Raw genomic sequence first — 20,765 nt, 5'->3', positions numbered from 1 at the left:
GAACAACATTTGTGATAAAGGTATTATACATAAACTCTTGAGTACTATGTAAGTGAAAAAATATACATTTGTACTGCCCTCTTTCCCTCATTCCTGTCAAGAAATTCAATAAACATTCATGCAAAGAATCACTTTCTACTACTCATAAATAACATCACATGCTTCAGGTTGCATTAAACATTTCGTTGGAGGACCTTTAATCGTGTATAATTTCACGACAATCATATTCTCTATGACATGTTTCAAGACAGCATATTTTCCATATGATATACTGAGCACAAGCATTATGAGTGTTGTTAATTATTTATGACATGTAATCTTCTACATCTTTGTATGGCACAACATGCCTGGTTGATAGGCCTACTGTTTGCTGACTATTGCTAGTCACCTGGGGCAGACCTTCAAGGAGTCTGCATCATTCATTCGTTTTCGGGAGGCTGCATGATATGGGGCAGACCACTTCGTCAGGTTAGCACCCTGTTCTACCACCGAAGCCACCGTACTGCCCCTTTGATGTAACAGATCAATTAAAGGCAAACACCAAAAATGCTTGTGGAGTGCATGCACAGCAGTGGATATTGTACAGGCCTCATTCAGAGTTTTTATTGTGGATATAAAGAAGCATAACATGTGACTTTCTTGCTCACAATGTAACAACACTCTGACTCATTCGCACATGACATACACATTGTACCATCCCACGATGCAAGCCAAATCCCTTTTGATTTCTTCATGCCAACGACAGTGGTTGATCGGGGGGCGGGCCACTGGGCGCATGCCCCCTTTATTTTTTTTTTGGTTAAAACAAAACAAAACAAATAAAAAGATTAAAGGGCCTTTTTTTTTCTTTTTTTGCTTTGTTTTTGTTTTTTTTTCTTTGCTTGTCAGACAGTAAAACCCAGAGGTGGCACCAGAAATATTTTTTGCACCCCTCCCCTTGACAGAATTCCTGGGTCCGCCCCTGAACGAGATGCACTCCTGCACCCTCACCCACCTGGTATCATTTTAGCTGATAGGAATTAACTAAACCATGATTACCAATGCACATTGCTCCAGGAGTGGCCACATATCATCTGACAATTAAAATTCGACACATGCAATATCCCATGTAATGTTCACGTTTTTCAAGAATGGCTATTCTGGACTCCAAAATGAGCAACTTCACACAAGTAAACTTGATCTGCGCTACTTCCTCATTTCAAACACACTGAAATTCCACATTTTAGGTTTACTTGTCCTCATGGCATCAATTCCAGAATATTTGCATGGTTCTTAAGCCATATTTTGCATGGCCTTCTTTACATGCAATATGTGGCACCATTATGATTGCTTTGGCTCGTGACATTAACCGTCAATGTTTATATTAATGACCCAAGTTCTTTCAATCATATTCTGGGGCATTGTTTTTTAAGCATGTTAATTGTAGTATATGTCTAATGACTTTTTGTCCTATAATATAGTAGTAGCTACATAAATTTTTGTGTTTACCTCATGAGTAACGAAACATTCATGTATTGATAGTTGAGACAGCAAGAAGAGGTGGGCGTTTCCCCGCCAAGAATTTAGGAGGAAGGAGGTCCTTTTTTTTCCAGACAACAAAGTTTTTAATGCCATGGAATTGTTTCAATTACTAATCAGCACACCATTTATTGCACTTACAAAGTTTCTAGACAACATAACAAATTTGATGCTTGTTGACATGCAGAATTGGCATCACAATTAAATCTTGCACAGTCTTGCACAAGACATGCTCACTTTCTGAGCTACTGCTATCTTCCCTATTGACAATTACCTGCCTGATTCAATAATAAATGCATCAGCCTAGTACAACTCTATCTCATATGACAATGCCCTGACTGGTACATATTCTCCATGGTATAATTGATGTAACAGTATTACATCAAGGCTAATGTAAACCATTACTGCAGAAATGGGGGGGGGGGGGGGTGGATGTACACAGCCATTGAGCCAAACTATCCTTTGACTGGACAAAATTTTATTAGATGTATAAAGAGATGAAGTTATTTTGATACATGAGACCAGTTGGTATGGATTCATACTGGTATGACTGGTCATCCTAAAATTCAAGCAAAGCTGGCAAAGAATTATCAATCACAGTTTAAAATTCTACATACAGTTCATGTATTTTCCATTCCAATTCTATTTCACGAGACAAGCCCCATGTATGACCTTTAGCTTTGGATTTTGTGGTTGTTGCTGTTGTTCACATAAATCTGATGGCATTTTTCAGTTGCCAAGGCAACACTTGAAATGTCATCATATCATCATGGTGCAGACTTCAATTTTACTAAGTTTATTTGCTGCTCCCTAGGCACTCTGAATTAAATCAAGCTCTGATGTCACAATAAAAATAAAAGTAAGTGCAAGGTACTTTTGGCTAAGAGCCTTGCTTCCTATCCATGATATCTCACAAGGTCATAGATGAAGCGGAAGAAGGTAAAATGTCCAGGATTGAATAGCTCCGAAAAGTTCAGGAGTGAGGATAATTGAATCATGCCACCAGATGCCCTCACAAACAAACCTTTCAGGAATTCCCTGGCCTTCCCCTTTTTCTATCTTGTTTTCTTTCATTTCTAGTTTTTTTTTTTCTATTTGGTTGTGTGTAGGTGGAAAATCAATTTTACTCAACATCTCTCTAGAGCCTGCACAGAAAGTATGAAACCTTGAGAAATAAATCAGGAATGATCACACACATACACACATAAGGCATTTTACTTGTGCATTGGAAAACTGAGTTATCTACCAATATCTATTTCTTTATCTATTTATTCATTTATTTATTTATTTATTTATTTATCTATCAGATGCTGCCTTCCAATCTTTGTAAAATAAGATCATCTACAGGTTGTTTTTGCATTCTTTAAATGCACATACTGGAAAGAGAGTTAGTACTGAGGAAAGTTCGGATCAACCCGAGTCGCCCACGCAGTCAGTCCTCCGGACAAATCCTTAATTGTGACTGGAGAGGAGGCTAGCAGCTCACGCAGCTGGAGAACGGCTTTCTGGGAATCGTTGCCTCTTCTGCAGACAACATAGACTGCAATAGAGAAGAGGAGGAAGAAATGAACAAAAGTTGATAAGAACAGCAACAGCCAAGATCAATAAAGTTATGTACATTGTATGACTGAGGAGCAAGCCTCATTCTTTGTAACTTGAATAGATGATATTTTCTGTGCATATTTCAACAATCACAAGATGAATAATCTACAATAGAGTTCACAGACAAACCCTTCCACATTGTCCAAATGGTGGAGGGGATTTATGACGGTATGCTTATTTGGAATTCTTCCCATCTTTCTTCCAATGTATTATGGTATTATCTTATACCTCACATTTTTTTTTTTTAGTAATGCCACATATATATATATATATATATATAAGATATATTTCTTCAAGATATTATATGAAATACATAATATGAGATGAACAGAATGGAAGGACAAAATGGTTCAGAAGTGGAGCACTACAAACTTCCTTTACATTCGTTATTTCAAAAATTATATTTAACTTATGCACTATACACAGACAATATACATTTGCTGGTAGTCATGGTTACCTTATCCTTTCTCACAAACTATCACCCAGTTCAACACTGATTTTCATATCATCACCTTTTTCTTTTTTTTTCTTGTGGCAATGTTTCTTTCCAATCGGTAAATATAAAAAATATAGCTAGTGTTCACGTCTCCATCACAAAATCTTACATTTTGTTCACTACCAGGAACATTCTGTTTAATTCTTTTCAAGCTATGACGGAATGCTGACTGGAAGGTAGTTGGTTGCTCTGGATTCTAAGCTCCTAATCGCAAATTAAGAAACACCTACATTTCCACCTGCATAAATGACAGAAGCTATTTGGATCATGGGTAGTTGCCATGGTTTCCTCTACCCCATCACCGATCACTACTCGGTTCATTTACTTGTCATAGCATAATTTGTTTATTCTGCTTGAGTAAATTTTGGACTCACCAGGTAGTGCCTAGTAGTTGAAACTTCAAAGCCCTTATCATAACTCATTTAATGGTTCACTGATTTGTTCCCCCCCCCCCCCCCCCTCCTCACTCATTCCCCTGATTTGTATTCAAGAAAACGAAAGTAGTACTGATCGAGCACTGGTTGCATTATTGTGATTTCCTACTACAAAGTTAATTGCTTTTTCACAGCATTCCCATCAATTACTGTAGCACTAACCAATCACAGACTTGTCACAGCTGCTTTGTCTTGACATCACAAATTCCTTTTATATGCTTGATAAATATACAGCATTCGGTTCAAATTTTTTTTTCTTTCTGAGCATAAAATTAAAATGCTCACTAGGTAGTGGTGAGTTGTCATGACTTTTTTTTCCTACTTTCAGAAAGTATTACATGCATCACCAGTCTTCAAAAGCATTCTATTCATTTTTATCCAAGAAATAATAGAAATACTCTCTGAACAATAATTGCTTTTCATGGCTTCCCCCTACCTCATTCAGTCCTTTCAAAATGCATTCACTTTTCAAAGTATCCTATGAAAATTTCCATGTATTTACTATGATGAAATTTACGGCTCATTTGCTCTTACCATTGACAGTGGATTTTCTAGGACCATATCACCATAGCAATATTTGACATGCAGTATTACATGCATTAAAGAGATACCATATATTTTTTATCATCATTACAATTACTTTACATTTTACATGTATTTGTGGCGTGATGCAATGGTTTCTTCGTCATATCTGCAAAAACTCTAGCACACATCACTCAAGTTTTCAGGGAATTTTATCATTTTCTCTCTGAAAAAATGATAGAATTACTCACTAGGTAGTGGTTGGTTATCACGTCTGGCTTGAGAGTGGCGTTCAAGAATTGCTTCTTCTAACGTTGAAATATCCTTCTTGTTCTCTATGTCAGGGAGTGGTAAATCTGAATTGGTCATGTCAAGGTTTAAGGTTTGAGTCAACTTTCAATTTTCATTTCAGATCAAAACATATTTACAAATGCACAAGAAAGTGAATATTATAACATTTTCTAGGCAATATCTATGTGTTAGGGTCAAGATGATACAAACTGGCATTATGAGTGGATCTCCAAAAAAGTTACACAATTACTGATAGGCCCGGGGATTCAGAAGTAATTGAATGCAAATGATTATTTCCAGATACTTTAAACAAATTCTAAGAGGGAAAAGTGCAAAATGCATATATCTACAAATACATATCGATATAACATGTCAAGTGAAAGTCAAAGTGGGGCAATATGAATTATCTCTGTGATACAGGCAAACAATCATTTCACAGACATTTAAATGCAATCTTTGCAAATATGGAAAACAAATAATTAGATAAAGTGATCTTTTCAAATATGCAAAACAAGAATTATAGAAAGTAATCTTTGCAAATATGCAAAACATGAATTAGATAAAGTACTCTTTGCCATGACAAATAATCTTAGAAATGATGGAAGATGGATCTTTATCTGCTGATAAAGGATACTGATGCTGTTTGGCAGCCTGCAGATTTCAAACTCTATCCGTGATCGGCAGTCCAGGAGCAGACAGGAGGGTGACGGTGTCTGGCCCAATTTGGCAGCGAGAGACTCGGCCGAGATCCTGTCCTCTGCTTTCAGAAGATGCACTCTCAAGCACTGCAGGAAAACATTCAACGAAAAAGATCACAACGGTCACACGACATAAAACTCATCATATAGCTACTTACATAGCTTTGCTGACAGGTTGCACTATAAACAAATAGATTAAAAGGAAATAAACATATTGAAAGAAGTTTCATCAAAGTCTGACGTAATACAAAAAAAAAAGAATATTTATGATTCACGTGTATTCACAAAACAATGACATACTGTCAACGTGGAAATTTTTGTGAGTAATTTTTTGCGCTCAACCGGGTATTAAAAATAAAGTTTGCGTAATTTCAATTCCACAGAATTAAAGAGATAGAATGTTATCACAAATCACATGCGAAAATATTTGTGTGCTTTCGCACTAGTTTCATGTCATGCAAAATGTGCAAAAATTTCCAATTTTACAGTAAGTTGCAACAAACATATTAAAAGAGGTGATATCATGACCTCACAAGTCTTTCACTGACCTACACACAATTCTTTACTGAATATCCTCTTTTGATAGAAAATAAAATGAAAAGAAAAACTGTGTCCTTTGCATGAAATCTTTGTTGTAATGTAATAACCTTGCAATAATAGCTTTGTGGTCATGTTTGTAATTGCTAAATTTATGACCAAAAACATGACCTTTACAATATTTTGTGCACAAGCCAATGTGAGAGCTGTGGATGGATGATGTCTTAACTTTAGCCAATTTGCATATGTGGTCGTGATATATATCACAATTTGGTGATACACTTTGGGTAACATGAAGAAAACTGAAATTTCACATGAGTCCTACTCTAACTCTGACTTTAATGAAGACTCCAGATCATTCTACATGTATTACTCTGTCTATGATACATCAAAGTTTGCATGATCATGGAGTGAGTTTTGAACAGTCTACCACAGTACATCATCCCTGTTTACTTACACAAGACTGGGTAAAAGAATTATGAGTACCGGTATTAGAAACAGAAAGATTTAAAGTCCTGGCAAGTTTTGTTGGAAGAAGTTTGACAATGTCAAAAGAATGCACCCAAGACAAACACCATTCATCAAAACATATCCACACGTACAGGTTTTTCTAATCTTTTAAAAAAGTAATCTTTATTTCTGATATCATGTATAGGTAATACATATGAAATTTACACAATCACTTTGAATGAGTTAATAGAATGAACTCAACAATTACACAAAATTTGGAGCTCTTTTATTATTGTTTTTTTAAGGTACGATCCTACATGTCAACTAATTATGAGAAACAAACAACACTACAAAGAATTTCTCAAAAGTGGACAAGGTTATTTTTATGTGATTGTTCATATATATCATTGATACAAATGCCTTATGGTACCAGCATATGTGACTGTACTGCAGAAACTCTTGCACACAAGAAAATGTGCAAGACTAGGAGATAAAAAATGAAACAGTTAGAACTACTCTCACAAGAAGTTCGTTACCTCCATTCTAGAAAATATACAGGCACAGTTTAAACAAAGTATATATTCCACCCAATCCATCAAGATATGGAACTTGTGATCAAAAGACTCTATAACAAAATTTGGCCTTGATACCTGGTATTATACTATTGTGCAGCTTCTCAAATCTCCAAATAATAAAGATAAAATCATTTTACCTTAGTGTGACATACACATGCTTACTTCAAAGTTTTCTCAGATATCATGTAACACCATAAATCCTCTTTGTAATTAATGTTGTTCTAAAATGCGATCCACAGCATGATTGTGCAAAATAGCAAAGTAACAGTTTATCACACAACATTAGCCAACTTCCCCCATTCCACCACCCCCCCCCCCCATGTTGAAATGAGCTCTGTAAGTGTAGAGTTAAAGGGATAGTACAGTATTCATCGCATAATCGGGCATCTGATAATCGGGATCCTCGCTTAAATGATATACGCTTCCCAGAAACATTTCCAACGCACGTTATTTTCACTGGATAATCGGGCGGGGACCTCTGATAAACGGGACAAGTTTTCTTCAAGCGATCTTTGATTTTGTTAATATTTTACACAAAAAAATCTACCAAAATACCACAACAATATTTCAAAGATTCCGTATCAGTTGTCGTTTACAACAAACTTACAAAGCAAGCTTCGGATTGGTGTGTTTTGACCTCCGTCCATCCAGTACATGTACATGCACAGCCACGAAAGCGCCGTGTATAAGTATCAATGCCATTGCAAAGCACATGCCTTCATTCTTCTCCCCTACATAAGCAAAGCCATGTGCTCGCTTGCAATTCCTACTCGACTCACATCCAATAAAAAACATGCCTCGCTCATACAGCCCAGGCTGTCTTTATGTGTGCGTTGTTTAATCTCAGTCATACACTCTGAGGGCAAAGTCCATTGTTATCGCGCGCCTTCGTATCTTGTTATCTACTGTCTTTGGTTTCAACTTTCAATACAGCTGTACACTGTGATCTGTGTGTACGTCACAATCTTCCTCAGTTGTGACTGGGCAAAAGTTACGTGATTGAAATGAGGGCTATGAACAGTTACGTATTCAGTGAAATGGGGGAGAGAGTGGGAGGGAGAGCGTGAAAGATGAGAAGGGTTCAATGTATGTGCGAATACGTAACGTTTTATGAATCTAGACTATGAGCTGACATTGATTACGTGTACACGCGTGTTTGACAGAAGAATCGAACCCGGTTGCGATTACTCTACATCATTGCGAGAATGCAGGGAGAGCTGGAGGGTCGAACCGAGGGGTAGCGTGTTGTGTATTCATGTACATGTACAGTACGTCAGTATGCATGTGTGTGTGTGTGTGTGTGTGTGTGTGTGTGCACTACATGTACATGTCGTATGCCGTTAGTGTATGGTGAGTACTCATCGCGAAATCGGGCACCTCGCTTAAAGGGGCCGTGTTTGCTACTCCCAACCTGTCCCGATTATGCGATGAATACTGTACAGTATAAATGAAGACGAGAATTAGGCTTTTAACTTTTTGCAAGATACCAAGAAACCGCTAATAAAACAGTACAGAGCATATCATTGACATTCTAAGAGGAATTCAAAATTTATTTGATGAAAATCATTTTGGAAGGGCTGAGACATCCAAAAACAATGTAAAACAAAGCGATCGTAATAAAAGGCGGGTCCCACCTTTTATTATGATCGCTCTGTTTTGGATATCTCAGCCAGTTGAAAACCAAATTTCATCAAATAAACATTGAATTCCTCTTGGAATTATATGGTTTTTCACATTTCATAGTAGATTTCTCATTATCTCACTAAAAAGTGTTAGAAACCTGAAGTTAGGTCTCAACCAAAACTACACGATCCTTTTAACTTTCTCTGGAAATCGCCGAGTCATCAGCAGAAAGAGTTCTTTCACACCAATGTATTCATGTCATATCTGAATCCACAGATTCTGTTTTATCCTGTTTGTATCTATCTATCCATCATGTGTAATCAAATTCCTTCAAGCACCTCAGAAGTTCTGTATACTTGATAGTTATTATTCACTTTCATTTTGACCACAAACTCTTGAAAGTGGCATCATCAAGTTCATCAAGATCGAGTGGTCTGATAACTCTGTCAAGATTTCATATCTCAACCAAGTTTGATAAAAATCCCTAAAAATATCATTTCACCAGCTACATCAATATTGAAAGTTTAGAAGACCGCCACTTCCTCACTTCATTTTTATCAGATCTTTCCCAAATCATAAAAGGAAGTTTCCTGCCATGGTTCTAATGCATCTACTATTACCAAGCATAATCAAATTTCACTGACTCATTCTGAAATCACATCACATATCATAAAAGAAAAAAATCATTATTCTAATTTTGACATTTGACCTTTCCTAGATCTACCAAATACCAGGTATGGCACTGCACACGCAAGTGGCCCCTGGAATCTTTAGATAACAGAGGCAAAGAAAGAAAAGGAGTTATGTAGGATGTTGTTGCAATTAGGCAAACAATAAGAATAAAAATCAAATTTATCAAAACCAATTGTGCAATCAAACAAAGTCTTACAGCATAAATATTCCCCCCACAAAAAATAAATTGTTCATATACAATAATAAGGCTTTGCTTTCTGTGCTAATTCTTTTATAAACATTCCTTTCTCTTTTGATTTTTTTTTCTATAATTTACACTTATCTGCAATACTTTAATTTCCATCTTCATTAAATTTCAGTTACCCCAAACTGGGTCTTAAAGTTGATCATTCAATAAATAGATGGTACACATCATTGGTACAAAACTCTGTATTGAACTCGTTGTTACTACAGGCAGGACATTAAATCAGAGTTAGTGAAAATAGGTCATGCTGTTTCCAGTATGCAATTAAATGATAATCACGGTGGCAGAAAAGGTATTATTTGGAATAGGATTTAGAGATTTTAACATCTACTATACACACTATGTCGATGCAAACTGGTCGAGGACAGCAACTATAGAGAATAAACATGGTCGCTTGCGAAAGCAACATCTGGTAACTCACCTTATCAGTGGCACTGGCCCCACAGAACTCCTCATAGTCAATGAGTTCGGTGACAGAGGGCACTTCACCGCACACCACGCATGTCGCTTTCTTTGGCCGCAGTCTGATGGTGCGGAAAGAGCCATCCAGGCCGTCAAACACCAACAACTTCTGGGAGTATGATGCTGGTTGTCGTTGGTTGCGGGTCAAGGAACAAAGTATGCTCTTTGCATATAATTGAACAATTTTCAAACTAGAATGCATCTAGACAGCACTGTATTTTGAGTGCTGTAACAGTCCAATTTCCTCAAATACCTGGGACTGTATAAAGCTACTAAATACCTTTTGCAAATGACATCAATATTAAACATCAACAGGCATAGACATTAATCTTTATGTTTGAATGTGGTACCGGTACTATAGTTGAAAAAAAATCTTAATGCACGATCCAGGGTCTATGAAGAACTCAAATACATATTAGTATTCAGCAAAAGTAAGAAGTGGAGTAAATAGTCTTTATATTAATGCTTGGGGTGAATGCTTTAAAAAAAAAAAAAAAAAAACCTTTCCTGTTCAAATGCAAAATGTAGCTTCTCTCAGATCCAGAAGATGAAATCCCATCCCAGCTCTCTAAATTAATACCTATTAATACCATGTCTCAACTTCTTCTCTAAAAAGAAAAAAGAAAATCTCTCTGACACAACAAACTCTGTAACATCCCTCCTCCAGTATTCTGTAAGGTATGCTTTCTTATTTGTCATTCAAGCACTATTTGTTATTCTTCATAGATATTTAGTAAAGACCGTCACATAAAACAATATCCCAAGGTATAAACATCTGCTTCTGTCCATCTTCTATCTCTCTGGCACCACACAAGGCCAGAAAGCCAAGGATACTGCCAAGACCGGCGGCCATTTTGATCGCTTCCAGACCTTGAATGCAGCCAATAATTCCAGGAACTGTGCCACAAAATGAAAAAAAAAAAAAATGATAATAATGATACAGTAATATGGAATTATAGCTTTGTTGACAAATGTTTTATAAATATAATGTAACAATAGGCCTACTTTGTTTTGGTTGACTTACAGTGTAAATGGGTTAATATTATTGATTTTGATCTCAGGTATTCATAGGCAATGAGAAAACATAGTAAACTTTGATAGCTCTTGGAATCTGTGCTTGATCATGGCCACAATAAAATCCAGCCATTTCTGCAAATATCAAAAGCAAGGACAGACAAAGGATAGGAGGATCGCTTTGTTTCGTATATCTAATTTCAAAACCAATTTTCATCAAATAAATTTTGAATTCCTCTTTAGCATTATATGCTCTTTCATATTTCAAATGAGGTTTCTCATTATCTAAAAAAAATCATCATCAAAGAAAATTGGAAACTTGAAGTCCCATCTCAACCAAAACTGTACCATCCCTTTAACCTTATATTGATTATTCTGATTATTATTATGATTATTCCCTGTCATTATGCCAAGATATGATGACATTTATGAGAGATTATAAATGATATTGACTACACTGTTGCACTATTCCTTGGTAAACAGTCATCTTGTTACGAAGGAAAGTGGAAAAAATATTGTATCCAGATGCTGATTTTTGACGATGTACTGCAGCAAGAGTTTCTTCACTCCATCTTATCAACTCTGTTTGCTTCTATAAACATAATATATACAGCAATCCGGTTTGTGCATTGTGGTCACTCCCAGCTCCCAGTTAGCGGAAGCAGGGAAGCACATAACACCTTTGACCAGACTGCGTGCAGAGATTCTTATGTAATGATGACATGAATCCGAATTAACGGATTGGTCAAGAACTATACTAACAAGCTGCCAGACTTTAAGTTTGCCTAAAGGCCCAACTTTACTATTCCACGGGCATTAGTATTCTAATGACTAGCACTAGTGCCTGCTCACCTGCACTCAGCTGTATTGTCTGTGTATATTACAAATACACTGCACTTGTTTGTGTGTACTATTCAGTTCACTTGAAGCTGATGCTGGCCTGTGAATCTTGCAATAATGGCTGTTGCAGAATTCAAATTATGTCACCGTGTTATAAAACAAATAATGCACTTTACTTGGTCAGACATAAGTACACTTACCGGCATCCATCCTTTTCAACTTTTGAACAGTTCAAAGCACACTCAGCTTCATCTCATGTTTCTGACTGTTCCAAAGTTACCATTGGGTGGATAATTCTTGCTAATGCCCTGTGCAATGTACATTATTTGCATACAAACTCACCTACTCCCACAACACCACCCTCTGAGCAGTTGGTGACAGTCTCTGCTGGGGGAGGCTTGGGGTAGAGACACCGGTAACAGGGACCCCCATCGTGATTATACACAGTGAGCTAATAAATGGATAAAAAAGTGCATATATTTCCTCACTTCAATACCCTCAAATGTACCAAAAACATCTTTATATTCCAAGAGTTACAGCTACTCTGTAATGCCTGCATAGGTAACAAAAGAAGAATAAGCAAAAAAAAAAAAAACAAAACAAAACAAAACAACACAAATTACAGAGAAAAAAAAACTTCTTGACACACACAGCAAATATTAAGAGAGTAATTTGCATGGTTATTGTGGTTTGCGAGATATTTGTTCACCTCAAATAGGCAGCACTTGTTAACACTTTCACAATTTGATATGTAGATTCTCAATTTTAAACATTGTCACACATTCCTATTAAACTACTGGGTACCCATGTACACTCCTTCAGTATGGCCTGAATAACATAAAATCTCACGTACTTATATAATGGTATCCTGCCTTGGCACCTTATCAAATTGTAAACCCACTAATACTAGCTTCTCCTCCTTACTCATCCTCACCACCATCAAACACTGTCTCTTACTCAAATGCAATACTTGGTTCATGTTCAGACATTCTGCAATAAACTCTTTGTTTTTGTGTCAATCACTTTTTCTTCACCATGCTTCAATGATTTGGACAGCAATCAAAACAGAGACAATGCTCAAAGACATGTTTATATTTCCTTTAATTTTTCAAGACAACTATATGTCCCACATACTATCTTTATATGAGTATTTTCTTAATAACCTCCATGCATGTCAAGAATTTTACTTTTATCCAAGTAATAAAAATGCCCAAAACCCAACTCCCAACTCAACTGCAAAACCAAAGTCAAAGTATAGAAGAAGGCAGGAAAGGAAGGTCTCAGTAAGATGAATGAAGTAACAGATTGACTTCTTATAAACGATAAGAGTACCAAAGTGTGATGTCATAGTCATTTATTGCCATGGAAACTGGTTCTAAAACAACCTCACCTGGCCTGAGTGTTTATGCACACATCTGGTTCCAATCCAAGCTATAACAAAAGACTGTGACATCATCACTTTGGTAGTCTATACAGTGCGCTCCCGTTATAACAAACGCGGTTTTAACGAAATTCTACAACGAAGTAAAAATTCAGGCCGCAATGTTATCCTCTCTATGTATTTTATTGTTAATTTGTTCGGTTATAACGAAATTTCGATATAACAGAAGAAAACTGTCGGTCCTCAGGACTTTGTTATAATGGGAGTCCACTATACCCTGATAGCTGTTTGACAGAAAATTAGCATGTATTATGCCATATCAGACAATCTTACCTGACCCTCAAACCGTAGAGCACTTCCTGAGACGAGTGGCTTTCCCGCCAACACACACGCATCATTCAGAAGATATCTGGTAGCCACATTGTCTGTGCAGTCCAGAACAATGTCATATGTGAAAAATAATCAAACTGTTAAAGAAAAGCTGCTTAAAGTAACTTAACAGAATCAGCTTGAAATGTTCCATCTACTGAAGTTGTATTTCTTTGGTTTTGAATTGGGTTACACCATCTCTGATGCACATCGCAATTCGACAGGGTAAAACAGTAGTCAAAAACTTGGTGTGAGAAAAGTGCCAAAAAAGCTCTAGGCATGTTATCTGGTCCAACACATCAAAAACAGCAATCATGCCTTGCTCCATAATTTAAACTTACATACTCTGCTACTTCTTGTTATGTTATACAATTACAACGCTCAGGACATCATACTGACTCAGTAAAACAAACACATATACATGTATGGGTACAATACATAAATATATACATGAAAGTGGAATCAATAGCCATCCAACACTCATTCATGGGGTTAAAGATTAATTTGAGCAAAAGTAGACGAACAAAGCATTAGCAGTCAACAACAGCCTAAATGAATTTCTTCATTTTTTTTTTTATTTCTCAAGTTGAAGATCATTTTAGGAGAAGAGTGAAAAAAACAAAGGTAAAATGCTGAAAAAAAAATGATGAGCACACCTGAAGTGCTTTGTTTCATTCAAGGCTTGGTGATAATAATCTAGATGTTGAGATGACAATGTTATTCAAAGATAGAGACAATCAAACACTCTGCAAACCATTGTTTGACTGGACTTAGAGAACCCAATGTAAAAGTTGGATTCAGTTCGTGGGATGGGGGGGGGGGGGGTGGGGGGTGGGGGGGGGGTTGGGGGTGGAGGGGCAGCAAAAGGATATTGTCTGATGATATCCAGAGCATTGTGTCTGTCCAGTTGAATATGGTATGGTGTACATCTCACTGAAGAATTAAGGCTGTAAAGAATTGAATGAACACAGAGAATGTTTATGATAACTTAAAACATTGGTTTAATACTATCCTGTATAATGAAATTCAATATTTGGTTCTGTTTTGCCTTGGCTAAAAATGAGAACAAAGTAATTGAGCTGACTCAATCTGAACATTACTATTCATATTGAAACCTGCATGAACCTTAAACAGGTGTTCTGTATTTATCAATTTCATATCATTTCAGAATGAAATAACAGCACATGAATAAACTAGACATAATTGCAAACAATACAGCTACACATGATACATTATCACCTGATTCTGCACTGAGAAATCTAACATCTGTCACTTAGTACCAAAGTCATCTGCAATGATGAGTTCTATGATATAATCATGTTCAGCAGCAAATATTTTACCACAGCATCACGTCATATCTCATAAGTCACATCCATTAAACTTTTGGTAGAATTTGATTATTTTTCCTTATGACTTTGGCAAAATGTAATCATTCTCGCAAAAACAAGAGAGACTGATCAACAAAATTTCCTTTGCTCAATGATCAATACCTGAGTAGAATGATCTACCAAGCTCTGGTTAATTCTAGCTCTATAGAAAATTCCAAGATCTCCTTATTGGCAATTTCACAACACTCTTGAGTAGGACCATGTTCCTCCTCAAAGCAAGCATGCAGGTCAAGTTCATTTTCTTGATGGGTTACATAGCCCTTTGAAGATTAAGAAAGAAGAAGGCAAAGAAAAAGAAGAAGAAAAAGTAAAGATGAAGAAGAAGAAGAAGAAGAAGAAGAAGAAGAAGAAGAAGAAGAAGAAGAAGAAGAAGAAGAAGAAGAAGAAGAAGAAGAAGATGAAGAAGAAGAAGAAGAAGAAGAAGAAGAAGAAGAAGAAGAAGAAGAAGAAGATGAAGAAGAAGAAGAAGAAGAAGAAGAAGAAGAAGAAGAAGAAGAAGAAGAAGAAGAAGAAGATGAAGAAGAAGAAGAAGAAGAAGAAGAAGAAGAAGAAGAAGAAGAAAGATTAGACTGCCCACCTGTTCACACCGGTCTTGATGGAGTCTGACTTTGACATCCCAACTCTCTGCTCCGTATGAAGGATCTGTCTGTGAAGATTGCTAAGCTCTACCTCATCATAGTCTACGACTCCCAGTCTTCCTACATGTGAAAAATCATGGTGCAAAAGAAAAGAAAAAAAAAGTAGCACATGAAAATAGATACAACTCAAACTAGGTCATTCATTTGAACCACACTGTCATTGATGATTGTTCAGAAATTGAATAACAGAAGAAGATAAATCATACTTTGCAAGTAGTAAGTTACTAAAGTGCATTAGGTCATAATGTCATACACAATGAGTTGAATTGAAAACCATTGCAAATTTGGCATTCAAATAATAACTTAGTATGGCAAAGTAGGCCAGTTTCATACATATTTCAAATATATATCTTTCAGGGAAAACTTGTAATTTGCACTTGATAGGCAGTTTATTCATGGTAAAAACTACACAAACCTTGCAGATACACACTAAACAACAACAGCAATGTAAAACAACAGTAATATCACAAGAAATCTAAGCCACAATCAAAACACACAAACACACATACTGTAAAAGTGGAAATTTTGGCGGTGTTCAAATTTTCGCGTATTTCGCGCAACCAGAAACTAGCGCGAAAATAAAAGCACGCGAATATTTTTGCTTGCCATATGTGCCTGTGCGTGATGTCTTGATTCCGCGGAATTAGAAATACGCGAAACTCTTCCGACCCGGCCTAGCGCGAAAAATTGGTCACGCGAAAATATCCACTTTTACAGTAGTCTCTTGATGTTTTGGGGTTTGCAGACAAATCTGACCTTACTCTTACCTAATCCAGCAACAATTGAATAGATCAAGAGAACTCGAAGTTGGTGCCAAATTAGGACAGCTCATTCATGGTAAAGATGCCAAAAACTGAAGCAAACACAAATCATCAACAGCAACATCAAATCTAGAATCCAAACTGTGATCAAATTGACAACACCAAAACAGAAAAAAAAGACAAATCTGTCCTTGCTCTCACCTATTCCTGCAGCAGCTAAATAGATGGCCGAGGGGCATCCAAGCCCTCCGGCTCCAACTATTAACACAGAGGTGTTGACCATCTTCAACTGACCTGTAAAACACAAAGAAACATAATGAATTATCTACAGGAAGCCTGAAGAACTGAAGACACATGAAGAATAATTATATAAACCAAGATAAATACCAGGTGTTATCATTACAATACCTTTTCCTTTGAAGGTCAAATAAAACTGTATAGCTCTTGGTATTCTGTGTGACATCTCAAAATACAATATGCTCTATTTCTCAAGATCTCCTTTCAGGAAAGAACATTCTTCAGTTCATGTTGTTGTTGTTGTTGTGTTTTGTTTTGTTTTTGCTTTGTCTTTTACCTGACACCAAAAACTAAGTATCTGTCACAAACAATTTCACATACTCAGTAGACTTCAAACACAAACAACAAGTTCTAAATATGACAAAGACAACGAATACTTCAGCATTCACTAATTGCCTCATATGAAATATGTTTCAATCTCCATGACCTGGAATCACTCAGTGTAAATTCAGTAATTAATGAAAAGAAACAATTGAAGTTGTTCAAAGACTATTGCATACTTACAAACATACTTATACAATCATGTACAGCAACCTAAGCTGCTTGACTTTTCGTTCACTAACAAATTAAAGATTGATTCTGGATGGATTGAGTAATACCTTGCACTCCTATTTCTGGAAGAATGAGCTGCCGGCTGTAACGCTTGATACTGGCATTGTCAAGTTGAGTTACTGGAGAATGATCCTTTTGAGACTCATCCCTGGAGCAGTCATAGGATGCTTCTTGAGATGAACATTCTTTCTCTCTGAGCTGCAATAAATAAATAACAGTCACGCAAAATATTCCCTGCAATCATGATCACACCGTTTTAAATATCTGTAGTCATTTGATTAGGATAGAATTGGTGCTGGATGGAGACAAAGCTTCAAGATTAGACCTATCTGCCTTTCAACTCAACTATCCAGTCATCTGCTGATTCAAAAAGTCAAATCATCCCCATGATCATAATGTTGATGGCTGTGTGTGAAGCACAGCACCACCCCATATGGCATAATCACATAATTGCTGCACACTGCTACCAAGGTCAGGATCTTGCTGATTGGAAAAAAAGAAAAAAAGAAACAAAACAGAGACACTAAATGTTATCTATATTCCACCTATCTATACACAACCCAGTCGCTGTAAGTAGCGCAACAGGGCTGTACCAACGGACCAACAAACACGAAGAGAGTTCAACGATCGCTTTGAATTTTGATACGGTACTTTCGATCATTTTTTGTCACCTCACACTCATCTAACGAACAAAATAATAATGAGACTTCATATCTATGCTATCAATATTGAAATTAACATTTTACAACTTATCGAAAATGATGATTTAATATGCAACATGTGCGAACGTTACACCTGATAATCGGCAGTTCACTCAATCCGTCGACCGTGTGTGCTGCTACCATAGAGCGCACGCACGCAATAGATCGCTGCACTTCCAGCCACACACGCGCACGCATAATTTGCTGAGTAGTCACTCGCCATTTTTGAATTCTGCAACGATGCCTCGACGGTCGGGGACTCCTTCGCTGTTCTACTGTGCGCTAGAAAGTGCCATTTTTTTGTTCAATGGACTTATCGTGAGGGCTCTCTAGGGACTTATGAACCTTCTGTAATACAAGCATGCACTTAACGTGAGTAACATATACCTTTTTTTATAGGAAACATATAAATTTTCATGAGTTTTGTAGTCGTGTTGTGGTTCCCCACATTGAAGGTGCATGCCTCGTTGGTCAGACGCTGTATTCGCACAGCGTACTAACACACAGCGTCTGGTCGCGCTATATTCCACCTAGGCTGGTATAGATCTAGTCTATTTAGAGCTAGACAAAACATTATTCATAATCATAAATCATAATCCATTCTAATTGTCATTTTGTCCTCAATCTCATATAATTACAGTTTAAACTTTAATTAAAGTTTAAATTTTACACGATACACAGCCCAGTTGCTGTCGCGTTTTTTACAGCGACTGGGCTGTGTAGATATAGCAGGAGTTCAAATCAGTGACAGCATGTAACAGGTCTAGAGGGATATGTAATGTAATGATGTCAGATATGTGAGAAAACGTAAAGTGCAGTTTGATTTGAATTGAATTAAACTTTACAATAAAAATCTGGGAGGAGATGAAGGACTAACATAATATACCACGCATGGGACTAACATTTGTACATTAGCCTACCAACCCAAATTTTCGTTGTATTCTAACCTAGCACTGTAGTATTCTCACGATTCCTCATTACCTTCGCTTCACATATGTGTAACCGTGCGCGGAGACGAGAGTTTTCTTCTTTCAGGGTACGAATTTGGAGCTCAACGTCACTTTCATTATCCATTTCAACGATCACGTAACAAAACACACGTTCGGTAAGGCAAAGAAATCTTCCATTCAACAGCAGCGCACGTGACTCCCGGCAGCTGTTTGTTTTGGTTAGAGGCCGAATCAGGTCGGGCCGAGTAAAGTCCTGGTACTACAATTTGTACTTAGTAATAAGCCATCAGAAGGTGGCTGAACGTTTGCTCATTACTCGGTAAAAGATATTGTTTTAGATCAAATCTTTTTTAAAATGTTTTTTGAAAAGTGTGAAACAGTTCGATTAAGCATATTTCACATATTTCATGGTAGGTAGGACCTATGCATCTATTTGGTATCTCGTGTTAAGCCTTTATTTTTGTCATATATTCTGTAGGCCTATATTACTAAATCTAGCGATCTTTTTTATTTCATCGACTGTCTGACCAAATATATATATACATGTATATATATATATATATATATATATATATATATATATATATATATATATATATATATATATATATATATGTATATATATATATATATATATATATATATATATATATATAGTCTAGGTCCAAACATGTTGAAAATTTATGTTTTGGCTCCAATATAACGAAGAATCAAGAAATAAACTAGTAATGCATATTTTTCATAGCAACCAAGTCTGTATATGAGTGCTCGCTCTTCATGTTCAATTTGTGTTTTAGTACCGTCATTCCCCGTCGAGACTCCTGAAGAAGGTGGAGGCCCCCTAGAATTCGAGTCCAGTAAACTCATTCTTTATTGGCCAAAAAAAAAAAAAAAAAAAATGCATTAGTAGTTTATTTCTTGATTCTTTGTTTTATATATAATATATATATTATTCTCTCAAAATGTGGCTTTTGGGGGTGGTTAAAAATCCACTTAATATCGGCATTATAAATAAAGGTTGTTGTTTTTTCTTACTAGAAATGCTCTTTTTATGTTAAACTCTACATTGATATTGCCCTGATATGGCATACTCGCCTAGAGGAACACATAACTCTTACTTAGAAAGACTTATTACTGCAGGAAAAAAAAAGTTCTTCGTATTATTTTTCAGGAATCATAGAGATGCCATACTGATGCTTCATTTCATGAAAACAACATCTTAAAGGGATCGTACAGTTTTGGTTGAGACCTAATTTGAACCTGTTGTGAAATATAAAAGAGCATGTAATCTTATGAGGAATTCAACGTTTATTTGATGAAAATTGGTTTTGAAATGGCTGAGATATCCAAAAAAGAGCGATTCTAATAAAGTGTGGGACCCACGATCGCTTTGTTTTACTTTTTACTTTTTACTTTTTGGATGTTTCAGTCATTCCAAACCCGATTTTTATCAAATAAACTTTGAATTCCTCTTGAAACGGTATGCTCTGTACTATATCATAAGTGTTTTCTTGCATGGTATCTCACAAAAGGTTGAAAGCCCAATTCTCATCTCCACCAATACTGTACTATCCCTTTAAAGATTTACGATCTGTATCGTTTGTATTCATGGCGATTTATAGCTTAAAGGGATAGTACAGTATTGGTGGAGATGAGAATTAGGCTTTCAACTTTTTGCGAGATACCAAGAAAACACTTGATATAGTACAGAGCATACCATTTTAAGAGG

The 20,765-nt window shown here is 36.4% G+C and overlaps 1 protein-coding gene across 1 annotated transcript; it reads right to left on the bottom strand.

Moving 5' to 3' along the window:
• Window positions 1–2,906: 2,906 nt before the first annotated feature.
• On the bottom strand, window positions 2,907–19,167 carry LOC139738324 (adenylyltransferase and sulfurtransferase MOCS3-like). Its single transcript, XM_071648967.1, has 12 exons — window positions 19,068–19,167; window positions 17,433–17,583; window positions 16,738–16,830; window positions 15,715–15,835; window positions 14,622–14,696; window positions 13,714–13,831; window positions 12,342–12,450; window positions 10,980–11,042; window positions 10,105–10,268; window positions 5,498–5,648; window positions 4,824–4,928; window positions 2,907–3,058 (listed from the first exon to the last, which is right to left on the bottom strand). The coding sequence occupies exons 1-12, from the start codon at window positions 19,158–19,160 to the stop codon at window positions 2,907–2,909; spliced, it is 1,395 nt and encodes a 464-aa protein (XP_071505068.1). The 5' UTR covers window positions 19,161–19,167.
• Between the last annotated feature and the right edge of the window lie 1,598 nt (window positions 19,168–20,765).

Source organism: Diadema antillarum, unplaced genomic scaffold, assembly GCF_040938485.1.
Source record: "Diadema antillarum isolate AM-2024a unplaced genomic scaffold, OU_Dant_1.0 scf00000029, whole genome shotgun sequence".
NCBI lineage: Eukaryota > Metazoa > Echinodermata > Echinoidea > Diadematoida > Diadematidae > Diadema > Diadema antillarum.
Note: the sequence above shows the minus strand (reverse complement) of the source record. Positions and strands in the feature narration are given on the sequence as shown.